Source organism: Trichechus manatus, unplaced genomic scaffold, assembly GCF_000243295.1.
Source record: "Trichechus manatus latirostris isolate Lorelei unplaced genomic scaffold, TriManLat1.0 scaffold00059, whole genome shotgun sequence".
NCBI lineage: Eukaryota > Metazoa > Chordata > Mammalia > Sirenia > Trichechidae > Trichechus > Trichechus manatus.
In genome coordinates, this window is record NW_004443995.1 from 5,312,192 (window position 1) to 5,334,350 (window position 22,159).

The following is a 22,159-nucleotide window of genomic DNA, read 5'->3' on the forward strand; positions in this document are numbered from 1 at the left end:
ACAACAGAGAGTCCCTGATGGAGCAGGAGAAAGGTAGGGTGCAGAACTCAAATTCTAGTAAAAAGACCAGACTTAATGGTCTGACTGAGACTGGAAGAACCCCAGAGAACAAGGCCCCCAGACTCTCTGTCAGCCCAGAACTAACACAATTCCCGAGGCCAACTCTTCAGACAAAGATTGGACTGGACTGTGGGGCATAAAATGATACTTGTGAGGAGTGTGCTTCTTGGCAAGTAGATACATGAGACTAAATGGGCAGCTTCTGTCTGGAGGTGAGATGAGAAGGCGGAGAGTGTTAGGAGCTGGTTGAATGGACACGGGAAATCAGAGGTAGAAAGGAGGGGTGTGCTGTCACAGTATAGGAGAGCAATTAGGGTCATGTAACAATGTATGTATAAATTTTTGTATAAGAGACTAACTTGAAATGTAAACTTTCACTTAAACTACAACAATAAACAAAAAAAAAGACCCAGTTGAGAAAGGTGTGGTATATGAGTACCAAGGATCCTTGCTGTCCTCGCAGTTGAACACTGTTAGGGCTAACCCTGAGGTCCTTTGTAATCCGTGGATGTTAATTGCAAAGAAAATTCTAGAACTATGCCTTCTTCAAGACAAGTTAGTCTTTTGGGTCTGCATGTTTGAGTTTTCAAGTTACCTCTTTGATCATATCACCCATGACCAGTTGTTACATCAGGACTCTTCCAGGAACAAGTTTGAAGGCCAGCAGGTGGCAGGTATCACATTAGAAGAGCCTCAGGCATCATTGTCTCTGAAACCTTCCCTGGTATCTATCACCTCGCTTCTCATTTGAGTTCAACACATGTTAATTGAGCACAGCTGTTTTCTCAGGTTCTGTGTTAGGATTCGGAGCCCTGGTGGCGCAGTGGTTAAGAGCTCAGCTGCTAACCGAGAGGTTGGCAGCTCAAATCTACCAGCCGCTCCTTGGAAACCCTGTGGGGCAGTTCTACTCTGTCCTCTAGGGTCTCTACGAGACGGAATAGACTCGATGGCAACAGGTAATGGGTATTAGGATTCAGAGATACAAGAATGAACAGACAGCTCCCATCCTCACGGAACTTAGTGTAATAGAAATAGACGCCACAGATTCAGTCCACTGTGATGCAAGCACAAATGCTCTTTTGTAGAAGGTCAGAAGAAGTACATAGGAAGGAGAGTAAAGAAGGCTTCACAAAGGTGGTGACATCTCAATAAGATTGTGAAGGGAATAAGATGAGGGAGAGTCAGAAGCATCCACATGGTTTGTACAGGAGACTGTACCTCAGAGTGTGAGTGGAGATGTGGTAAGAGATGAATTGAAGACATAGGCAGGAGCTAAATCATGCAAGAGCTTGGCCTTTATCGTGTGGACAGTGGAGGCCTTTGAAGAGTTTTAGACAACAGAATTTTAAGATTTGCATTTTAGCAGGATCCCCTGGCAGGCACATGGAAGATAAACCTAGAAAGCGTGTTATTTTTAGCTATTGAGACTAACACCTGGCCATAACAGAGAGCACCAACTCAGGTCACGCCCTTCTGTAGAGAATTTAAAGCAGATACTGTTCCTAATGTTTTCTTCTTATCGGTTTCTGTAGATTTGTTTTCAGACGTTGAGTTCCTAGAGGGCAAGCACTGGGTCCTTTTGACTTTGTGAAGCAGTCCATACAGAGCCGCTGGCATGAGGGGGTGTGGGATGTGCGGGCAGCTTCGCATCTCCACTGTGCGTTCTTTGAGAGCAGCGACAGTCTCTGCATCCCCACTGGCTCATGCATTATCGACATTTAAGAATATATTTGGAATGAAGGCAGCCCAAGTTGAATTTTCCAGTGCTGCATCCTGTCCTCAGAACATGCTGACCTGGACCTCCATCTGTCACAAGCAGCTTGACTAAGATCCTCATAAATTCTTTTTTCTTGGCATCCTCTTGACTGGTGCTCTATTTACTAACCTGGCTGTGCAGCTGTAGTAGAATGATCAGTGATGCTTATAATCCTGACCCCGAAGTACTTCAGGCCTTCTAAATCATGAAAAAAAGATTAAACTATATTCAATACCGCTCTAATGTTTGTGTGTTTTACTGCATTCTTATTCTTTGGAAATTGATGCTTTATCAAAGGCCTGTGTACACATGTGCACACAGGCACAGTGAAAGGCTGTGACCAGCCACAGCTCTGGCCCTGTACAGAGCCAGGCCCAGAGAATTCATTAGCAATGCAGGCTTAGAAATACACAAGCAGAGTAAACCTGGGTTTTTTGCATGCCTAGGAAGAGGAAGCACATTGGCCCCGAAGGGGCAGATTGGACAGAAATAAGGGAGAAAAATGTGGCTAGAGAAACAGTGGGAGTGATAAAGCAAGATGGTACTGACCAGGGAGTCAGGCGGCTCATAAGCAGCCTACCCTGAGGTCGGGGGCCCTGGCACCACATTCTTGTGCTCCATGACACAAATCCTCAGGCCTGCATTTGGCAGGTTTCTCCATCAGCTGCATGTGTATTGCAGCACCAACCGTTCAGTGAAATACCAAACATGAGCAAGTGCAAACATCAGTAATGGAGCATCCTGTTTTCCCCACACATCTTTTCTCAAAAGCCATTGTTACTGCAGAGCTGCCACTACTATCGGGCCCAGAACGAAGAACTCAGAATAGAAGATGTGAACCTGGGTTCCTAAAAAAGAAGTGTAATGTTGTCAGTAGAGGGATGTTCAGGTTTCCTTTTGGGGGTTGTATACTGCAGTAAATAGAGCCGCCACTTGGAACCTAGTGACGCAGTGGTTGAATGCTGTGGCTGCTAACCAAAATCTCAGGAGTTCAGATCCACCAGCTGCTCCTTGGAAACCCTGTGGGGCAGTTCTACTCTGTCCTGTAGGGTCACTATGAGTCAGAATCGACTTGACAGCAACGGGTTTGGTTTTGATAGGGCTGCCTCGTACATTTCATCATACAACTTTGTTTTTTAAAATCTACGTGACCAGTAAGTTACGCCTGTGTCAGGGAGGTACACTCATGGTCTCTGCCTGAAGAGCCACCCTTGCTAACTATGAATTCGGGACAGTCACGTAGTCTCTCTGGGTCTTAGTTTTTCCTTTGTCTAACAGGGTTGCTGTGAGGCTGAAATAAAATAGTGGATGTGAAATTGCTTAATTGGAAAGCCCTCTATAAATATAATAATTATAACAATTATGTAAAACAGTTAATAAATAAAATAATTATATAAGTAATTGTTGTTGTTGTTAGCCGCCATTGAGTTGGCCCCCCAACTCATGGTGATCCCATGGACAATGGAAGGAAACGCTGCCTGGCCTTACACCATCCCCGTGATCTGTTGTGCATTGAACCATTGTGATCCATAGTGTTTTCGTTGGCTGATTTTCGGAAGTAGATTGCTAGGCCTTTCTTCTAGTCCATCTTAGCCTGGAAGCTCTGCTGAAACCTGTTCAGCATCATGGCAACACGCAAGCCTCCACTGACAGACGGGTGATAGCCGCACATAAGGTGCATTGGCCGGGAGTTGAACCTGGGTCTCCCGCATGGAAGGCAAGAGTTCTACCACTGAACCGCCAGTGCAAGTTAGATATTAAAGCCTATTTCAGAGATAAGGGAATTGAGGCTCCTAGTCACACAGCTACACAGAGCAGAAGTGAGATTTGGACCTGTCTGACTCCAGAACTTACGTTCTTTCTCCTATACCACGTTATCTTTAGTTGTCTAAACCCATTGCCGTCAAGTCAATTCCAACTCATAGCAATCCTATAGGACAGAGTAGAACTGTCCCATAGGGTTTCCAAGGAGCACCTGGTGGATTCAAACTGCTGACCTTTCATTTAGCAGCCGAGCTCTTAACCACTATGCCAACAGGACTCCAACCACTGACTCAGGAACCCTTTAATTCTACCATGGGCTCTTAACCTTCCTGAAGAATTAAATGTCTAGTTGTCTAGCTGGTTCCAAAACCCCCAAAGTTCTTAAAACATGTTCACTTCCTTTGGGGCTGAGAAGTTTACTGGCCATTTCTTGGTCATTAGCTCCTTAAAGTAGGGCGGGGTGGGATCCAGAAGGATCTCCTGAGCCCCAGGAGCCCCTGGTGAGATCAGCAGCACAGGGATCTTCAGGACAGGAGGACACGCCCTAAGAGCTCCACTTTTAGGGAGTTGGCCAGGCCTGTGAAAGCCAGGAGGCAGATGTGCCACACTCCCCAGCCTCTGAGGAAATGGCGACAGCCCTATAGTTTCCCAAAGTTCATTCTTCCATCAGGATGAAGCAACCCCGGTCAGCCTCTTGGGTCCCACCTGGGCCTTACCCTTCCTATCTCACTAGGGTTTGGTGAGCTGCTTCCTGGGTCCTCCTCTCTCAGGAACCAGTGTCTTTTCATGTACTCTGGCCTGAGGAGGGACTTGAGAAGTAGTGACCACCGCACCAGGCTTTTCTGGGACTCTTCCTGTTAACTTCCACACTGGGTATAGGGGCAAGGATACCCTGATGAAGTGCCCAGTGGGGCCATTGCTGAATACATTTTCTTTTTTAAAAATAAAGTTTTCCTGATTCCCCAGCAAACAGTTGGCTTGTAAACTTGAGCTACCCATGCAGAAAGCCAGAGATAATGCCCGTTGAAGGGCCACATTGAATATATACCGAGGATGTCAGTGTGTGGGAGAAGGATTTGTTCAGGCCTCGGATCTGAGAGGAGCCATGTGTTGTGTTTCTGTAGGTTCTCAACAGGAGGTGTGTAGAAGCAGCTGTGATGACAGGCCTGGCACTGAACTGCCGCATAAACAAAAAGTCCTTGTTTGACAGGAAGCACTACTTCTATGCCGACCTCCCTGTAAGTATGCAGTGTGATCTGCCCTCTGTAAGTTCTCTTAGCTGGGCTGGCCCTGCCCTGGGGCGTCTGAGACCAGGAAGGCGGCTGTGCCTCTCCTGCCTTCAGTCAATGCTCTGTCCATCTCAGCAGGAAGTTCTGCCAAGCCCTGATGAAGGCAGGTGCCCCCCCCAGTGCTTACTAGATTGGATGCAATTGTCCTGATTGCTGACTCTGTGCTTAGCCTCATGCTTCTGGTGTCTGTCTCATAATTGAATGGGGAGTAGAAGAAGCCAGCATTCTCAGGCTCAGCCCAGCCGTGGTGTTCAGTGCTAATTCAGTGCTAATTGCCTGTTAGGACAAAAGCAAGTGCTGTGGCTGATGCCGAGGTAAATGCACTCGTACTGTAGCTCTGCAGACATAGCAAGAGCCTCTGTCTTTTAAGTCGAAGTCCCCAGCAATAGAACTGTCTCCTTGGGAGGCATTTCTGTCATCTCACGAGGAGCTAATAAGTGGACAATAGTAAGCAGAGACATAAACCAGAAACCTAGACTAACAACAGTAATTGAGCAATAAACCCAATATTAAGCAGCTTTTTCCTTAAAATTAAACCTTTTTTTTTTTTTTTTTTAATTTCTTTAAGTGAAGCAAGTGTGACCTAGAGTCAATTTTTCACGATATTGGACTGGAACAAAACCGAAACGTTGAGGGGGGGTTCCCCAAAATAGTGTTTCATTTGCTGTGAGCCTCTGGTAACAAGTGTGGCTGGTCTTCAGATCTGGAAAAAACAGTAGTGATGCTGTTGCTTATTCTTGAACTGAAGGTTGGGGTGAGCTGGATTTTAGTGGGTGAAGTCACGAGTAGAAGTAAATAAAAACCTAAGACCTTAATTCTCCCATTGCTGCTTCTTTCCCCCTCTGAGAGGGAAAAGCCTCTTAGCAAATTTTATTGCTTGGTAGGGTGGAGAGAATTTTTCTCTTTGAACAGTGATAACCAGTTTGGTTAGGGTGGGAAACTTAGCAAGATGTGGCTAAAATGCAATCTTTCGATTATCTATGGCTTTCTGTTTTTTCTGGTCCAGGTAGCTCAGATAATGCAGAGTTAGGGTTGCCAAGTATCACACAAGAGATACTTACACTGCAAGAATATTTGTTGTACAAGTATTGATGTTACTGGGTGTTGTGTATTCTATCTGGCAATCCTGTCCAGAGTTTAATTTTACAAATTGAGACTTCCTCTCCAGAGATGAGTTAGCCCAGGGCAGTGGCTCTCAAAGTGTAATTTGCCAATCCATTAACATCAGCATGTCCTGGGAACTTGTTGGAAATATAAATTCTCAGACCCCACCCCAGACCTGCTGAATCAGAAAGCCTTGGAGGGGGGCCCAGCATTCTGTTCTGACAAGCCTGCCAGGTGATTCTGATGCAGCTAAGGTTTGGAAACCACTGGTCTAGTGGTAAAAGCACAGACTCTGGAGCCAGACCATCTGAGTTCCAGTCCTAACATTGGTACTTCCTTGCTCTTTGGCTGTGGACAACGCCCTTGACCTCTCTGTGCCTTGTACCCACTGCATAGGGTTGTCAGGAGGAGTAAGTAAGCATAAAGTACTGAGAACTGGGCCTGGGACCTACCAAGTGCTGTAGGTACTTTAGCAGTTATCCTCTCTCTGTTCTTCCACCGTTCTCCCTATTGACCTTCCGTCTCTTTAGTCTGTGTTGATGCATGTGTGCACTTGAAAATAATTCTTCCTTTCCATTTGGAAGGAGATGGGGGAGTCATTGCAACATCTGTCGCCATTTCAGTGCTGTGGGCTTTCATTAGCTGAAGTGTGAGTGCCACCACGTTCACTGGCTGGAGGAACTCTGGAAGTTAGGGCAGGGAGGCAGCTGGTAGGGTTGGCTTAGCTTAAAGAGCAGAAACAAAGCAAGTTTCACCGCGCTAGCAACTACTGTCTGCCGTGTGGAGAAAAGAAGGCACGGTGCTTCACCAGCTCTTCCTAATAAGGAGGGCCTCTTGGGCCCAGTAGTCAGATGCAGAGCTTAGGCTAATGAGCTGAATGGAAACAGTACATTCTTTTCTTAGAGGCTTCTAACAATGAGACTGTTGTTATTCCTGAAAATGGCACTGGGGTAAGGAAGATGGGACCCCTATGGTTTACCAGTTATTGGGGGGTGGGAGGGAGGTGCAGGAGGGTAACAAGGCATAGGAAAAGCCAGAGGACAGGCTAAATGATAGCTGCAAAACATAAACTAATTTTTCTTTTCTTTTTTAAGTGAGCTTATGGTTTTGTGACCTTAAAAGGAAGAGTAAACTGGACCCCAGCTGTTATTTCAGGTGAACAGCCTGGACTAGTTACCATGTAACCCGTGCTTGTGTGCAGGCAGGCTACCAGATTACCCAGCAGCGGCTTCCGATTGCCATGAACGGGAGCTTGACGTACGGCGTCCGTGTGGGGACTAAGCGGAGTCAGGTCATCACCAGGACGGTGAGGATCAAGCAGATCCAGCTGGAGCAAGACAGTGGCAAGAGCCTCCACGATGACCTGAGGTCTCAGACGCTCATTGACTTGAACAGGGCTGGTAGGCTTGGCATTTCTTCACTTCCTTTCCTTCAGCCACCCTGCTTGTCGCATTTATGGCACCTCTCTTCCCCTCTAGAGTTTTCCCAAACCAACTGAGGAAACTAACTGAGGAGATGAAAATACTAGTGTTAGTGTTGATACCAAAACCAACCAAACCCATTGCTGTCAAGTCAATTCCTACTCATAGCAACCCTATAGGACAGAGTAGAACTGCCCCATAGGGTTTCCAGGGAGTGGCTGGTGGAATTGAACTGCCGACCTTTTGGTTAGCAGCGGCGCTCTTAACCACTATGCTGCTAGGGTTTCCAGTGTTGGTACAGTTGATTAGAAAGCATGGCTTGAACTGCCCTTACCATTGGGCTTGCTAATAATTACCCCTAAAATTAAACAAACGTATCCACCCAGTCATGGACCCAATGGCTTGGTATCTTAAGCAGACATTAAAAGAAATGAACCAAAGTCAGAAATCAGGAAGCAGGAGGAAAGAGGAAAACAGTTCTGAGGCTGGGAGCATTTTCAGAGTCCCCGAGTCACACAGGGTTTTCTGAGGCTTCGGCCTGATACGTCAGTTGCTCACACTGGAGACTAGGGTTGACTCTGCTCCCTTCGGCAGGAGTTGGACTTCTGGAGGTGGTCATGGAGCCTGACATGACCTGTGGAGAAGAGGCAGCAACAGCTGTCAGGGAGCTGCAGCTGATCCTTCAAGCCCTGGGGACCAGCCAGGCAAATATGGCAGGTAGGAGCCACAGCCGCATCACCCCTCGTTCTTCACCTTCTCCCTTTCTGTCCCAGATCTCTTCTGACTTGAGTTTTGCTCTCTGCCATCAGCTACATTGTTGTTCTTTACATCCTTTTTTCAGTCTTTTGCACTCCTGGCTTTTTTTCTTAGACTTTTCCTTGAATTCTTTTCTGAGCTCCAGACCAGAAACAATACAAACAAACAACAGTAGTGGAGAGGCCCTGAGCCCCACAGGGTGAGATTAGGAGTCAAAGGACTAGGTACTTCCTCCTGGATTCTTACATCAGACTGTTGTGAGGACTGATGAAGTAATGAGCTTGAACAGTTAAATCTTTCTCCAAAAGAAGGCACTGTGTTTATCAGGAATGATTCTTAGTTTGTGAGTTCTGTGTAAGTAGTGAGGCATTGCTGGTTCAGTGGTAGAATTCTCACCTTCTATGTGGGAGACCCAGGTCCAATTCCCGGCCAGTGTACCTCAAGCACAGCCACCACCTGTCTGTCAGTGGAGGCTTGCGTGTTGTTACGATGCTAGACAGGTTTCAGCAGAGCTTCCAGACTGAGACAGACTAGGAAGAAAGGCCTGGAAATCTACTTCTGAAAATCAGCCAGTGAAAACCCTGTAGATCCCAGTGGACCAATCTGCAGCTGATCATGGGGCTAGCGCAGGGCTGGGCACAGTTGCATTCTTTTGTGCATGGGGTCACCATGAGTTGGGAGCTGACATGACAGCTGCCAACAACAAAGTTGCTTCCTTTGGATCTCTTTCTTTTCCTTCTTTTGTGGAATCTTCAGCCATGCACTGGAAACCAAATTATACTGATACTAAGCCAAGACTATGACTTTACAAACTTTAATTTTGAGATAAAAATCTGAAGTTCAGTATAAATATAGTGGGGAATTAAAACAAAGGAAACACTTGTACCCTTGGGACCAAGTTTTAAGTGTTTGCAAATTGAACGTAAAAATGAGTTTTGGTCAAACTCGGTTTCTTCATGGCTCTGCTGCCACAGCCCCTGTTTGTGGCTACTTTGCCTCCCGTAGGCCCCTGAAGGCTGGTCTCTCCCATGGTTTTCCTCTATTTTCTGTTCATGGGGGCATTTTACAAACTTCTGCCAACCACAGGGCACTGTCTGTGGATGGATCTTGTGAGGTCCCCATGGTGCCCAGTCAGCACACTGATGAGGATGAGTCGTCTCCTGCTGGTTCAGAAGACTGCATGCCAACCTCATTATGTCACACATATGGATTTGCATGTTACAAAGGAACATCTGAGTCTATAATGCCACATTTGTCACATAGGACATATTACAAGCAACAAATTGTAATATCAGAGCCCTGGTACATGTTGAATTTGGAGACAAAACTTCCCTTTTTGCTCGCATCTCTAAACTAAAGATTGGACAAACATAGCTACAAGAGTGTGAATGGCATAAAGGTTGGCTGCTGGCACGTTTGCTTTGTAGAAACGAGCTCTGTTTCAGAGGAAGAGAACTCTATTTCACAGTCATCACTCAGGCTGCTTTTTTTGCTGATAGAACAGAAGTGAAATATGGGCAGGGTGGATGGTTATCCATTTACGTGTTTTCTATTGCTTTAAAAAAGTTTTTATTATTCCATTCTTCCTCAAAATGACTGTGATTCCTACTAAACCTCTGGAATAATAAACAGGACACCTGTTAGCTGAGAAATAGTCCCATCTGGGTACTTGCCAAGAGATAAACCGTAACCGCAAGAACTCATCAGTGGGTGACGGCTGAGAGGGTTCATTAAATCTTATTTGTTGTGATGCCGTTTGTTTTCTTTAAGTACAGATCCAACAGCTTTGCTCCGAGCCCAGCAGCAGAGTGGCTGCGTTGCTCTGAAATGCTATGGGGAGTTAAGGGCGGCCCGAAGTCCACAGGAGTCCGGATTCTTGGGGCATTCTTGGTTAGCATTTTATCAGCCCCGACCCCTTTGCTGATTCTTCTGTACCATCACCATATGACCACTGTGTTGGCATTGGAGACTATGGTCTGGGAACTGAGGGCTGCCCAAGAGCATGGCACTGAGGACCAGCGGCCCTCAGTATGCTTTTCGAATGAAGCCTGAATTGCTCTTTGCTGCAATTCACTGAGTTCCTGAGAGTTTTGCTAATGAGCATGGGCCAGCTCAGCCCAGTTCTGAAAGTCACTTCCTTCTCGGTGGACGGAGCTTTGCCCCTGTTGAGGAGATCCTCAAAGTAGTTTATTGAGTTGGAATGTGTGCAGAAGTAGACATACTAAATGTTTCAAATGATAATAATATCTACTGGTTTGAACATTTGTTATGTGCTAGTCAGTTCACTAAGCTTTTGTTAGAATTCATTTATTGTCTCATTTAAACTTTTACAACCTTCCTGAGAGATGAGTATTATAGTGCCTGTTATACAGGGGAGGAAACTGAGGCTTAGAGAGGTCTGGTTATTTGCTCAAGGCTCACAAGAAGTGACTGAGCTGAGATTTGAGCCCAGGTGTGTCTGTGGTGCAGACAGTTAAGATGGTCAGCTACTATCCCAAAGGTTGGAGGTTCGAGTCCACCCAGAGGTGCCTCAGAAGAAAAGCCTGGTGATCTTCTCCTGAAAAATCAGCCATTGAAAACCTTATGGAGCACAGTTCTCCTCTGACACACGTGGGATCTCCATAAGTTGGAATCAATCCAACAGCCACTGGTTAACTGGTGTCTAACTTTAGAAGCCCTTTCTTAAGTGCTGCATCATGCTCCATCCTCGTGGTGGCCCCAGCCAGTGTCATGACTACCTGAAGGTGGCAGCTGAGAGGAGCACTGTAACGTAGCAGGGCTACTGAGGGCTCTGAAGCTGTGGACCTGTGTTGGAGTCCTAGCCTACCACTTCTAGCTGTAGGAACCTGGGCAAGTTATTTGATCTCCCTGAGCCTCAGTTTCCACACTTATAAAATGTTATTGTTGGTTGCTGAGCCCCCCAAGGATTGTGTATGGAAACGGAAAGGGAGAAATCAAGGATGACTTGGAAGAAATTTGAGGCAGCTGGAAGGTGGTGCCATTTCCTGAAATGGGGAAGATTGGGAGAGAAGCAGCTTTGTGGGAGAAAATCCAGAATTCCATTTTGGATGTGTTGAGTTTGAAGTGCCTGAGGGATGTCTAAATGGCTTTGTCATTAAGGTACATTGTAGGGAATGAATGTGATAGCGTATGTAAAACTTAACCCAGGGCCTGCCAGTAATAGGCTGTGCTTAGTAAATGTTAGGTGCTTTTATTTACAATAAAGTAAAACCAAACCTTGTCTTTGAGTAGATTCTGACTCATGGAGATACCGTGTGTTACAGAGTAGAACTGTTCCGTAGTGTTCTTTGGCTGTAATCTTTTATGGAAGCAGACTGCCAGGCCTTTCTTCTGCAGCACGGGTGGGTTCAAACTGCCATCCTTTAGGTTAGTAGTCAAGCGCAAACTGTTTGCACCACCTAGGGACCTAATTAACAATAGTAAGTAGTATTAATTTTACAGAACTCACTTATTTGGATGAATAAGCATTGTGAAATGTATTTGATAAAATTAGGTCACATTATTTTTTGTCAAACCTTGTTATTTAAGTTCTGGCGAGTATTCAGTGATCAGAATGTGGTAGCTTAGCAGACCTTCTCACCCCATCCTCAGGACCCTGCTGCTTAGAGAAATAGGTTTCTATTCTGATGTTGTATTTCTGATGTGTGAATGTGTTTTTGAGAAAAATATGTGACGGCACCATATCACTGTGCTCAGCAGTATAGTCTTTTGGTTTTTCTGTTACACATCTCTACTTGTAGAGGATAGAAATTGAGCTGATCGGTGAGGCTTTTGTGCACTTCAGGTAATTTTTCTTAATTTGTTTAAAAGGTATTTTGTCTTCACTAGATAGAATACCTTTTGTTAATGTTTGATACTGTATTGAATCCAGGCTAGTGAACTCTCTTTCAGCACTGCAGGATGCTAAATGATTCTTCTCAGACGTTTATGAAATATGGTCTTCCCTGCAAGAGACTAAAATTCATGCTCTTATTCCTATTCCAAATTAGAATTTTAAATTTTGAAAGATGGTTTTGTTTTTTAAAAGCAAGTAAGGGCCAATTCAGGATTCCCTGAGGTCAAAGATAAAATTGTCTCCCAAGTATTGGGATTTGGCTGAGCAGAACGCAGCATACTTTGGAAGATTTCCTTTAAGCTTAGTGGGCCTTTCAGATGATTCCAACTGTAGATTAGTCCTATTTGGACAGAAATTTAGAGCTTATTGGGAACCTACTGTGAGATGGCCATTCTGTTTGTTCATTGCTCAAAAAAATTCAAGAATTTTAGCATTCATTTATTCCACAAGGTACTTAGTGAACAATTACCATATGCTAGACCCAGCCCAGGGAAACCCTGGGGGCATAGTGGTTAACTGCTATAGCTGCTAACCAAAAGGTCGACAGTTCAGATCCACCAGGCACTCCTTGGAAACTCTATGGGGCAGTTCTACTCTGTCCTATAGGGTCGCTATGAGTCGGAATTGACTCGATGGCAACTGGTTTTATTTGTTTGGTTTAGACCCAGCTCTAGGTTCTGAAAAAGACATCATTCCTGCCACATGGAGCTTGTATTTCCAAGGGAAACAAATACGTTAACAAAAATAATTATAGTGATAAGTGCATCAAGCAAATAAATAGGGTAGATGATACACAGTAATGTTGGATGGTGAATATGTGACTTTTTAAGACCTCACAGAGGAGACAACATTTATTTGAGGCCTAAAGAGTGATTCAAGGCCTCAGCCAACATAGAGCTAGGGGGTGCGCATTCCAGGGAAGAGCTGAGGCACAAGCCCTGAGATGAGGAAGGGCTTAGAGTATTGGAGAAGGTAGTAGAAACCACTATGAGGAAAGCATAACAAGTGGGGGCAAGGAGGCATGAGATAAGGCTGAAAAGGTAGGCGAGGGATAGCTTACAGATAGCGGAACAAAGTTTGGATTGCATTCCAAGTGCAGTGGGAAGTCACTGAAGGGCTGTTAAGCAGGGGAATGATGTAGTCTGATTGATGTTTTAGAAAACCACTCTGGCTGCTCTGTGGGGAGTGAATTTCAGAGGGTAAGAGTAGAAGCAAGAAGGCCTTTTAAGAGGCTTTTGCAATAATTCAGAGGGAAGATGAGGCTGTGTTGGATGGGGCTGGTGGCAGTGAAGATGGAGAGATCGAGATGGGTAGGTTTAAGATGGTTTTTAGAAATAGGAATGGCAGAATGGATTAATAGGCTATATGGAAGGTAAAGGACAGGAAGAAATCAAGGATACCTTCAAGAAAGTTTGAGGAGCTAGGTGGCGGTGCTATTTACTGAAATAGGGAAGACAAGAGCAAGAGTAGCTTTGTGGAGGGAAAATCAGAATTTCGTTTTAGAAATTGAAATGCCTGTGACACCTCCAAGTAGAGGTGTCAAGTAGACAGTGGAGGTAAGTATAGAGCGCAGAGTGGAGGTCTGGGCTAAGAGAGAAGTTTGGGAGTTACCAGCACGTAAACCCAAAACCAGTTACCGACCAGTCGACTCTGACTCATGGCGACCCCATGTGTGTCAGAGTAGAACTGTGCTCCATAGAGTTTTCAGTGGCTGATTTTTCAGAAGTGGATTTTCAGACCTTTCTTCTGAGGTATCTCTAATTGGACTTGAACTTCTAACCTTTCAGTTAGCAGCCAGGCATTTTAACCGTTTGCACTACCCAGTGACTTCTTTCAGCACATAGGTGTTATTTAAAGCCTTGTGCCCCTACAGACAGCGTGTCAGTAAAGAGGGTCCTGAGTTTGGATAGGAAAGAAATGAAATGGAAATAGAGTGTCCAGGGAGGTAGGAGGCAGATCAAGAGAGCAAAGGTCAGAGAAGCTGAGAGAGGAAAATATTTCAAGAAAGAAGGATTGGTTGGTATGTCATATGCTGCTGAGGTGTCAAGTAAGGTGACGACAAAGCGTGTCCATTGGATTTGGCACCGGGAGGCTGTTGGGGACTTCGACGAGGGCATTTTCAGAGAGGTGGGACAGAAGCCAGCGGAAGTGGGTTTAAGGTAAATGGGGGTGAGAAAATGGAGACCATACTTGCCACACACAAACAAAACTTGTTTGAGGGTGTTTACTGAAAAGGAAAGCAGGCAGCGGTAGCTGAGTGATAGATTGAGCGAGAATTGGGCTCAAAGGAGTAGACTTAGATTTTTGTTTTTTTTAATGAGAAATACTATTGTATACGTATATATCAGAGGGCACGCTGAGAAAGACAGATTAGTGGCTGAGGTGGGAGAGAGGAGATAGTGGAAAGAGTGAAGGCCCTTGAGAAGGCAGGAGGGATGGGCACTTAAAATCTCAGGAGCCTTCTATTCTGGCTTTAAAGGTAAGATTCATTCAAGAGGGGCTATCATCATGTGCTGAGTTTTCTAGTATAGATTATGTATATTCTAATAGTTGAGAGAAGCCAGCTTACTGATGAGGGTTTCTTGGAGGAGGGGGTGGTAAGACCTAGCTAGGACCTTGATGGATGAGCAGAGATTGAAGAAAAGGAAGAGCGGTAACACTGATGGGAGAGTGTGCAGGAGCCGTGGGGTAGAAGGGGAGCTGTACGAAAAAAGGCCCTCTGACTGGAGTGAGCTTTCTCGTGGAGGGAGTAGTAGAAACATGTAGGTCATGTCCACTGGGACCAGATGAGGACTCTTGAAGAGCAAGCAGAGGAGACGAAGTGACCCAATGGGAGCTGTATGCTCTCGAGTAAGCAACTGGAATGATGAAAACCATATTGTAGCAGGATGAAAGGAGTAGCTACACTGTGGGTGACTGGACAAAGAGGCATCACTGTGTTACCTGTCAGGATGCAATTCCATAATCAAGGCCTAGAGTTCTAAGGCCTTGGGTGAGGGTGGTAGTCTTGGAGAGGAAGTGAGAGATATGAGGGATATTTGGAAGGAAGAATCGGTAGAATTTAGTTGTCCGTTTGGATCTAAAGGACAAGGAAAACGAAGAAACTGAAGATGGCTTGTGCTGATCGTGTCAGAGTGGCTGGCGCTTCTTGAGACTCAGACAAGCACAAGTTGTCCAGAAGGTGGTTAAAAAGAAGGGGTTATGTGATTTTGTGAAAACATTGAGAAGTCAGAGCTAGAGATACAGTGTGAATAGTTTTGAGCTGAAAGGAGCCTTCTTGGCTGTCAAATGGTTGCAGTTGGAGCTGTCGAGTGGGTGAGCTCGCCCCCATGTTCTGAGGAGGTGAGGACAGACGAGGGCCAGCAGCAGCCAGCCAGCCGCCTCGAGCCTGGGGAAGAGCGAACCCCACAACCCGGCACTGGGAGGAATGACAGAAACCGGTTTCACGGGTCTCCTTTTCTTGGCAGGGAATTTATTTTTGCCTTTTTTTTTTTTTTTTTTTTGGTATATTCTGCTGTGGGATCTTGCAAGATGAATTTCTTTATTCAGCCCATCAGAACACTCATGTTTGGCAGATTACTTTTTCAATTTCAAAACCTAACCAGGAAAATAAAAACCAGCATTTTGTCTTCTCATTCTGCTTTGTTTTAGGTATTATAAATGGAATTGGCTAATAAGAGGATTTGAGCTTTCCTTTGGAAGGTGCACAATGTGATGCTTTCTCATCTCTGTCTCTCTGCTTGTCTTGGGATTTTTACCTCCTTCTCTTCTCTTCCTCAACAGTCTCTTAGTTCTCACCACACATCACCTGCTTTCTTAGAGGTTCCTGATCTGAAGGGGCTTTTAGAGGCAGAGAAGGTCCTCCGGGGACAGGGACGGCCCTGAGTCCACACACAGCATGTCCTTGGGCTGCGTCACATCCTTACAGCAGTTGGATGGAGTCAGAAGAATGTTTGTGGAGGGAGGAGAGTATTACAAAAATGTAGAACAAAGCTCAAATTCCTAAAAACGGCCAGACCTACTGCATCGATAGAGACTAGAGTAAGCCCCAACACTAGCGCCCTACAATACTCTTTGAACTTAGAATTGAAGCTATTTCTGCAGGTGACCTTTCAGCCAAGTAATAGATTGGCTTATAAAATAAACAACATCACCTGTGAGCAATGTGTTCCCTTAAACAATTAACTATATGAGCCCAAACGGTCAACATTAACCCAAAAACAAAGATGAGATGGCAAGGATGGCAAGGGAAGCTAGATCAATGGAAACAGAACAAACAGAATGGAAATAATGAGAATGCTGACACATTGTAAAAATTGTAACCAATGCCACCGAACAATTTGTATAAAAATTGTTAAAAGGCAGCTGAAGTTGCTGTGTAAACTTTCACCTAAAACACAATAAAATATTATTTAAAAAAAGAAAGAGAGATAATTACAGTACCTGGAGGAGGGAGGAGGGGAAAAGCCCAGGTCTGGCTCTTGCCCTTAAGCTGTAAATTCTCAAGGACTCTCTTATAAATCCCCCGGAATCACTGTTAGAAATCCACATTTTGCTGGAGAGCAGTGTAGGGCTATCGAGTAGTCATCTCTGAGGGTTCCCCCAGCCCAGCTCCGGCACTTCGAAAAAACTTCAGAATAAAATTGCAGAGTAAATCTCTATTTTTACAGTGTTGTTTGTATTTAGCAGAAAAGAAGCTAAATCATGCAGCTGGTATATCCAGAATTTCTCCTCTCTTTGGCGTGTGCCCAGGTGCATATATATACACACACACACGTACACACACGCACCTCACGTGCCTGAGTACCGTGACCCAAGTGGACAGAAGCACCTCAGGACCAGCCACGTCTTCTCTAAAGTTAGGCTGCTGTAACTAACTGCAGGTAGAGTTAGATATTGCTTACCTTGACAGTCTCCCTGCTTCAAAAGACCATGTCGCCTCAAAGAATTTCCTCCTTAAAGAGATTTTTCTCCTTCCAGAGGGCCAGTTGAGAGTGGACGCCAATATATCTGTGCATCACCCTGGGGAGCCCTTCGGCGTTCGAACTGAAGTGAAGAATCTCAACAGCGCCAGGTTCTTGGCCAAAGCAATAGGTGAATGTCAGCTGTTAACACCTGATGTACCTCTTTGTATCTGTTATCTATTACTGTGTAATAAACCACCCCAAAACTTAGTGGCTTATAATAATAACCATTTTAGTCTTCACAGTTTTGTGTGTTGGGTGATTCTGCTGGTCTTGCCCCTCACCTGGGCTCACTCAGGTGGCTGCAGTTGGCGGCAACTCAGCTGAAACTGAAGGTCTCAGGTGGCCTCACTCACACGTCCAGGGCCTTCGTGCCGGCTGGCTGCTAGGCTTCTCCGTCCACATGCCCTTCCTTCATTCACTTGTCTAGCCTGGGCTTTCCTACTTGGTGGAGGAAGAGGATGAAGGCAGAAGCCTCAAGACCTCTTGAGGCCTAAGCTCTGGAACTCACACAGTGTCACTTCCAACACATTCTGTTCACAGTAGATTGAATCGAAGCAACTTGAATTCAAAGCTGATTCAGAAGGAGAGAAGATAGACTCCATCTGTTTGTGGGAGGATCTGCAAAATATTGTGGTCATGGTTTTCCATTTACCCCATCCCTCCTGACTGGCCTGAACTCACACAGTCATGTTTGTTCATCATGGATTGGCCATAGTTTGAGCTAACTGGTCAATAGGTTTTTTTCTGCTTTTTATTATTTCTGCTAATAGACTGTATATGCTTGTGTAATCAAGTATTAATCTTGCTGGATCACATGCTGTGGGTATTTTGGTGACGATGAACATACAGTAATTAACATAGAACAGTTGAGCGGTATAAACATCTGGAGCAGTCCCATGGAGGTTGCTGACTGAATCTGAGAGAGGACATCTCAGAGGACTAAAAATATTTTATAAAACCAAAGATATCTAGAGAGGAAGAGAGAAATCTAGGGAAGGGTGGGGCTTAAAGAGCACCCCTTCAAGTGTGCACAGAAAACAAGACACTGAATGTGTTGCTGTATTCCAAAATATTAATTAGAGTCCTGGGCCTTGTCACAAAAAGTATTAGAAACAATACAGAAAAGATTATTCTATTATTATTATATAAAACCATGATTCCTCTGAACCTGAAATGATCAACTAGCCTCAGTGAAGACAATATGCGCCTACAAATTTTCAGGAAAATAGTATTAAAATGGTCAATGGGATGACTTATGGCGAGGGCAGTTTTCCATATGAAGACAAACTAAAGAGGGTTATTCTTCTGTCTCTACAAGGAAACATGATCCATGTTTCTAAAGCCGTGAAATGTTTGGGCCAGGGCAAACCCTTATAGCCCAACTTTGTGAAGGGGAAGCTTGGAACAAATGGCAGAAAGTTCTACCTTGTAGATAGTGAGTGTTATGGGACTCATTACTCTAAGAGGTAGAAGTGGTAACCTAAACACAAACAAACAAGATTTTAGATAGATTTATCCGTGTGAGTTATGAAGGAGACCCCTGGCATGTTTTGGCAGTCCTTAACCTTCTGTTGTCCTGTGAACTACCCTTTGGAGCAGCAACCTAAGACAGAATTCTGGACTTGCTGGCCCTCTGGTCTGACTATTATGAGCTTTGCTATTATGAGCCTAACTCTCCAAGCCTGTAATTTTCCCACGCATTTTTCTCCGTAGAGCTGACCTTTTAGGCAGCACCTCATGCCAGTCAAAGAGGGAGCATTGGATTGGGGGAATAGGGGGAGAAAACTGACACGCTGTTGTTGCTACTTCTGAGCAGCTCAGATCAAAAGGTTTGGATTTGAGCAAGAGGAGGTGGTGCGTGGTGGGTTGGGGAGTTGATGGAGAGGCTAAAGCTGTTTTCATAAAGAAGCTTAGTGATTGTGGTTAGGTTTTAATCACCACAGCCTACGCTGTTTGATGGCAGAGGGAACTGGCATGGAGCAGTTGTTCTTAATCATTTTGGGTCACAGATCCCTTTGAAAATTCGGGACCCTCTCTCCAAAAAACATACATATGCCCCTACCCACATTTTGTATATAATTTCAGCGGGTCCCAAAACCTCTTGAAGGCCATGCATGGACCCCAGGGTAAGGACCTGGAGAGGCAGCAATCCTAGAACTAGAGTCGGTAGAACTAGATATTGTCCAGCCCTGCTTCTGCCAAGTTGTATCACCTGTACTGAGTTGCTTAATCCCTCTGAACCGGAGTTTCTCAAAAAAATGAGAAAGCAGGACTGGTAGCATTCCTATGGGCTTTTCCAGCACCATTATTCTTTGATGACGGCAAGAAGAGGATATGACACATATGGGAAGAATTATTATATAAACATCTTCTTCTTGATTATTTTTTTAACTTAAAGATTAAATAAAAAAGGTTTCTAATTATTGCTTGACTGGATGAGAGGTATAATCGAAATTTCAAAATATGATACTAAATTACTGTGTTTTTCTTAGACTATGAAATTCAGAGGCAAATCAATGAACTTGAGAATGGAGGTGAAATTCTGAATGAAACCCGCTCGTTTGATTCCAGGCTGGGGTAAGTTTGGAGAAAAGCATCTTGAATGGGGCAGGAGAGGCCTGGGCTCCAGGCTGAGCTCAGCCTCATACCAGCCTGGGACCTCGGAAAAGGTACCCAGCTTCTCTGTGCCTCAGTGTCCCATTAGTAATACTAGAAAAATATGGTAACCTATAGGGTCATAAAATGCCTTATGCACCCAAACCCATTGCTGTCAAGTCGATTCTGACTCATAGTGACCCTATAAGACAGAGTAGAACTGTCCTGTAGGGTTTCCAAGGAGCAGCGTGGATTCAAACTGCTGACCTTTTGGTTAGCAGCCGAGCTCTTAACCACTGTGCCACCAGGGCTCCAGTATACCCTGTAGTGATGTTAAAAGGTTTAAACAGAACCAGAACTTATACATGAGTGCTTAGTCTTAGATCCCGGCCCCTTCTTTGCTTCCAGCTTGCCTGCTTTGCTGCAAGAATTTCTGTTTCCTAAATCATCTATCAGACTTCTATCAGCTTAAGCTAGAGGAAGAGGAGACTTAAGACCTGGTTGTAGAGATGCCTTTTTTCTTTCAGCGACATTGACACTAATTTTCTGACTCTGAATTTTGAGGGTTTTATACTTTTAGCAGCAGACGGAAAATTTTCAAAGGCCTAGAGTTTGAGCTGATTGAAAGCTGGAAACATTGCAGCAATTTCTTTTTTTTTTTAATTATATTAAACATTTCTCTTTATTATTATTATTTTTAACTTACTCATATAAGTGTCCCTCATAGAAGTCAGAAGAGCTTGGATTTGCCTGTGTCCCTTTTTGGTCAGGGAGACCCGTTCTCTGCAGACGCGCCAGCCAGTGAATGCCCATGCGCTGTTGACGTGATGTTTTCTGTGTCCCTGTTGCAGGTGCACCATGCCAATGAGAGACAAGGAAGGAAAACAGGACTACAGGTGGTGGCTCCTCTTTTCAAACTACCATTACATATTTGGGGGCTGGGGCATATTTCACATCCATTTAAAGATTGATGCAATGATCCTGGATAGTTTTTAGGAACCACTTTTTGCTGTTGTTGTATGATGGAAAATCTAGACTCCCTATTTTATGCTTATACTGAGAGAAGTAATATCTTCTTGAGTAGGTAGCCACAGAGTGCCCAGTTTGACTGGATTCAACTGTTGGAACAGACTTATTCATTCACCTCCATGGCAGAGTTGTTATAACTGAGCCAAGAGGATGGTAGCTGAGGTTGGGGCCTAGGCTGTTCTAATTCTTAAATTCAGTAGCAAATTCAGTAATACACTGAAGTTCCTTGGGAAGAAATGAAAAAAAAAAAAAGATGTTTATGGCCTTTCCCTGCAAACCTCAAGTGATGCCATTTAATTGATAAAGAAGTTGGACTTAATATAAGGCCCACAAATAAACAATAAAAATAGGTTTAAGATGAATTGAAGCTCTTATTTTTTCCCCACTGAGTTTAGCAGATTGTAAAGATTGAATTCTTAAGCAAAGAATTGTTGAGGTGAGCACACTTTTCCTTTGTGAAGTGTGGGGAGATCTAAGTGCAGCTATTGCTGTCAGTGAGGAACAAACGTAGCATCATTATATCAGAAAGAAGAGGCTCATAGACCCTTAGTGTGAACCCCACCTCAAGGACTCCTCCTATCATAGATTCTGTAAAAATGGAGATTATTTTAATTACTATGATCTTCGAGGTTACATCTGTTCTTCCCAAGAACTCTCTTCGTTCTTTAGTGTTGCTCCCTGCTCTATTTAGGCTGCTGTCTTTCTGGGCACTTAGCCAGTGGCTTCAGCGCAGTCCCTCAGGTTGGTAGACAGTGGGCTTCAGGAAGCCACCCTCCGAACTCCTCCTGTCTTCAAAGTCAGACTGATTCCTAGCACAGAGTTGGCATTGAGGTGATGGGCTGCTTACTCTTCTAATCTGTTACATTACCATTTGTTCTGCATTAACCTGCTTTCCATAAGCCCTTTCACAAGTATGGACAGAGAAAACGTCAGTGCTAGAGTAGAAGAGAGGAGGGACGTTGGTATTTCAGAATAAGGTTATATGCAGTGGTGCAGCTTCTACATTTTATTTAGGCAGATCTGTTCATTTCTTCACCTCTCATGAAAGACAGTTTGGGTTTTTTTCTTCGACTTTTCATTTATTACTCAAATACTGCTATAAAATTTTGGAAATCATATGTTGGAGAAAATCATCTTTCTTTCTAATAACTAGATTATTCTCATTTAGTCCTATTTTTTCCAGCCTTTTTATTTATAAACATATGCTTTATCCATGATTGGGAGTCCCTGGGTGGTGCGGATGGGTTAAGTGCTTGACTACTAGCCGAAAGGTTGATGGTTTGAACCCACTCAGAGGCGCCTTGGAAGACAGGCCTGGCAGTCTGCTTCTGAAAGGTCATAGCCTTAAAAAACCTATAGAGCAGTTCCACGCCACACACGTGGGTTTACCATGAGTTTGAATTGCCTCGACAGCAATTAGCAATAACAACCACCACAACAATCCACCATTATAAATCATAGTGTGGCTTCAGCTCTGTGGTATGCTCGTTTCACTCTTCGTAAACACACAGAGAGGCAGGTTTGGTGGTTTTGACCTGCAGGTTACACTGACATAAAGACTA

At 44.5% G+C, this 22,159-nt stretch overlaps 1 protein-coding gene across 2 annotated transcripts in view; it reads left to right on the forward strand.

Moving 5' to 3' along the window:
• The window catches only part of GATB (glutamyl-tRNA amidotransferase subunit B), a 103,817-nt gene that overhangs the window by 49,376 nt on the left and 32,282 nt on the right, over positions 1-22,159 (forward strand). For both annotated transcript variants that reach the window (XM_004378825.2, XM_023733552.1), the window contains exons 3-8: positions 4,705-4,818; positions 7,175-7,373; positions 7,989-8,111; positions 16,987-17,100; positions 19,466-19,550; positions 20,420-20,464. In XM_004378825.2, the coding sequence (XP_004378882.1) occupies positions 4,705-4,818; positions 7,175-7,373; positions 7,989-8,111; positions 16,987-17,100; positions 19,466-19,550; positions 20,420-20,464 (680 nt within the window). The remainder of the gene's footprint in view (positions 1-4,704; positions 4,819-7,174; positions 7,374-7,988; positions 8,112-16,986; positions 17,101-19,465; positions 19,551-20,419; positions 20,465-22,159) is intronic.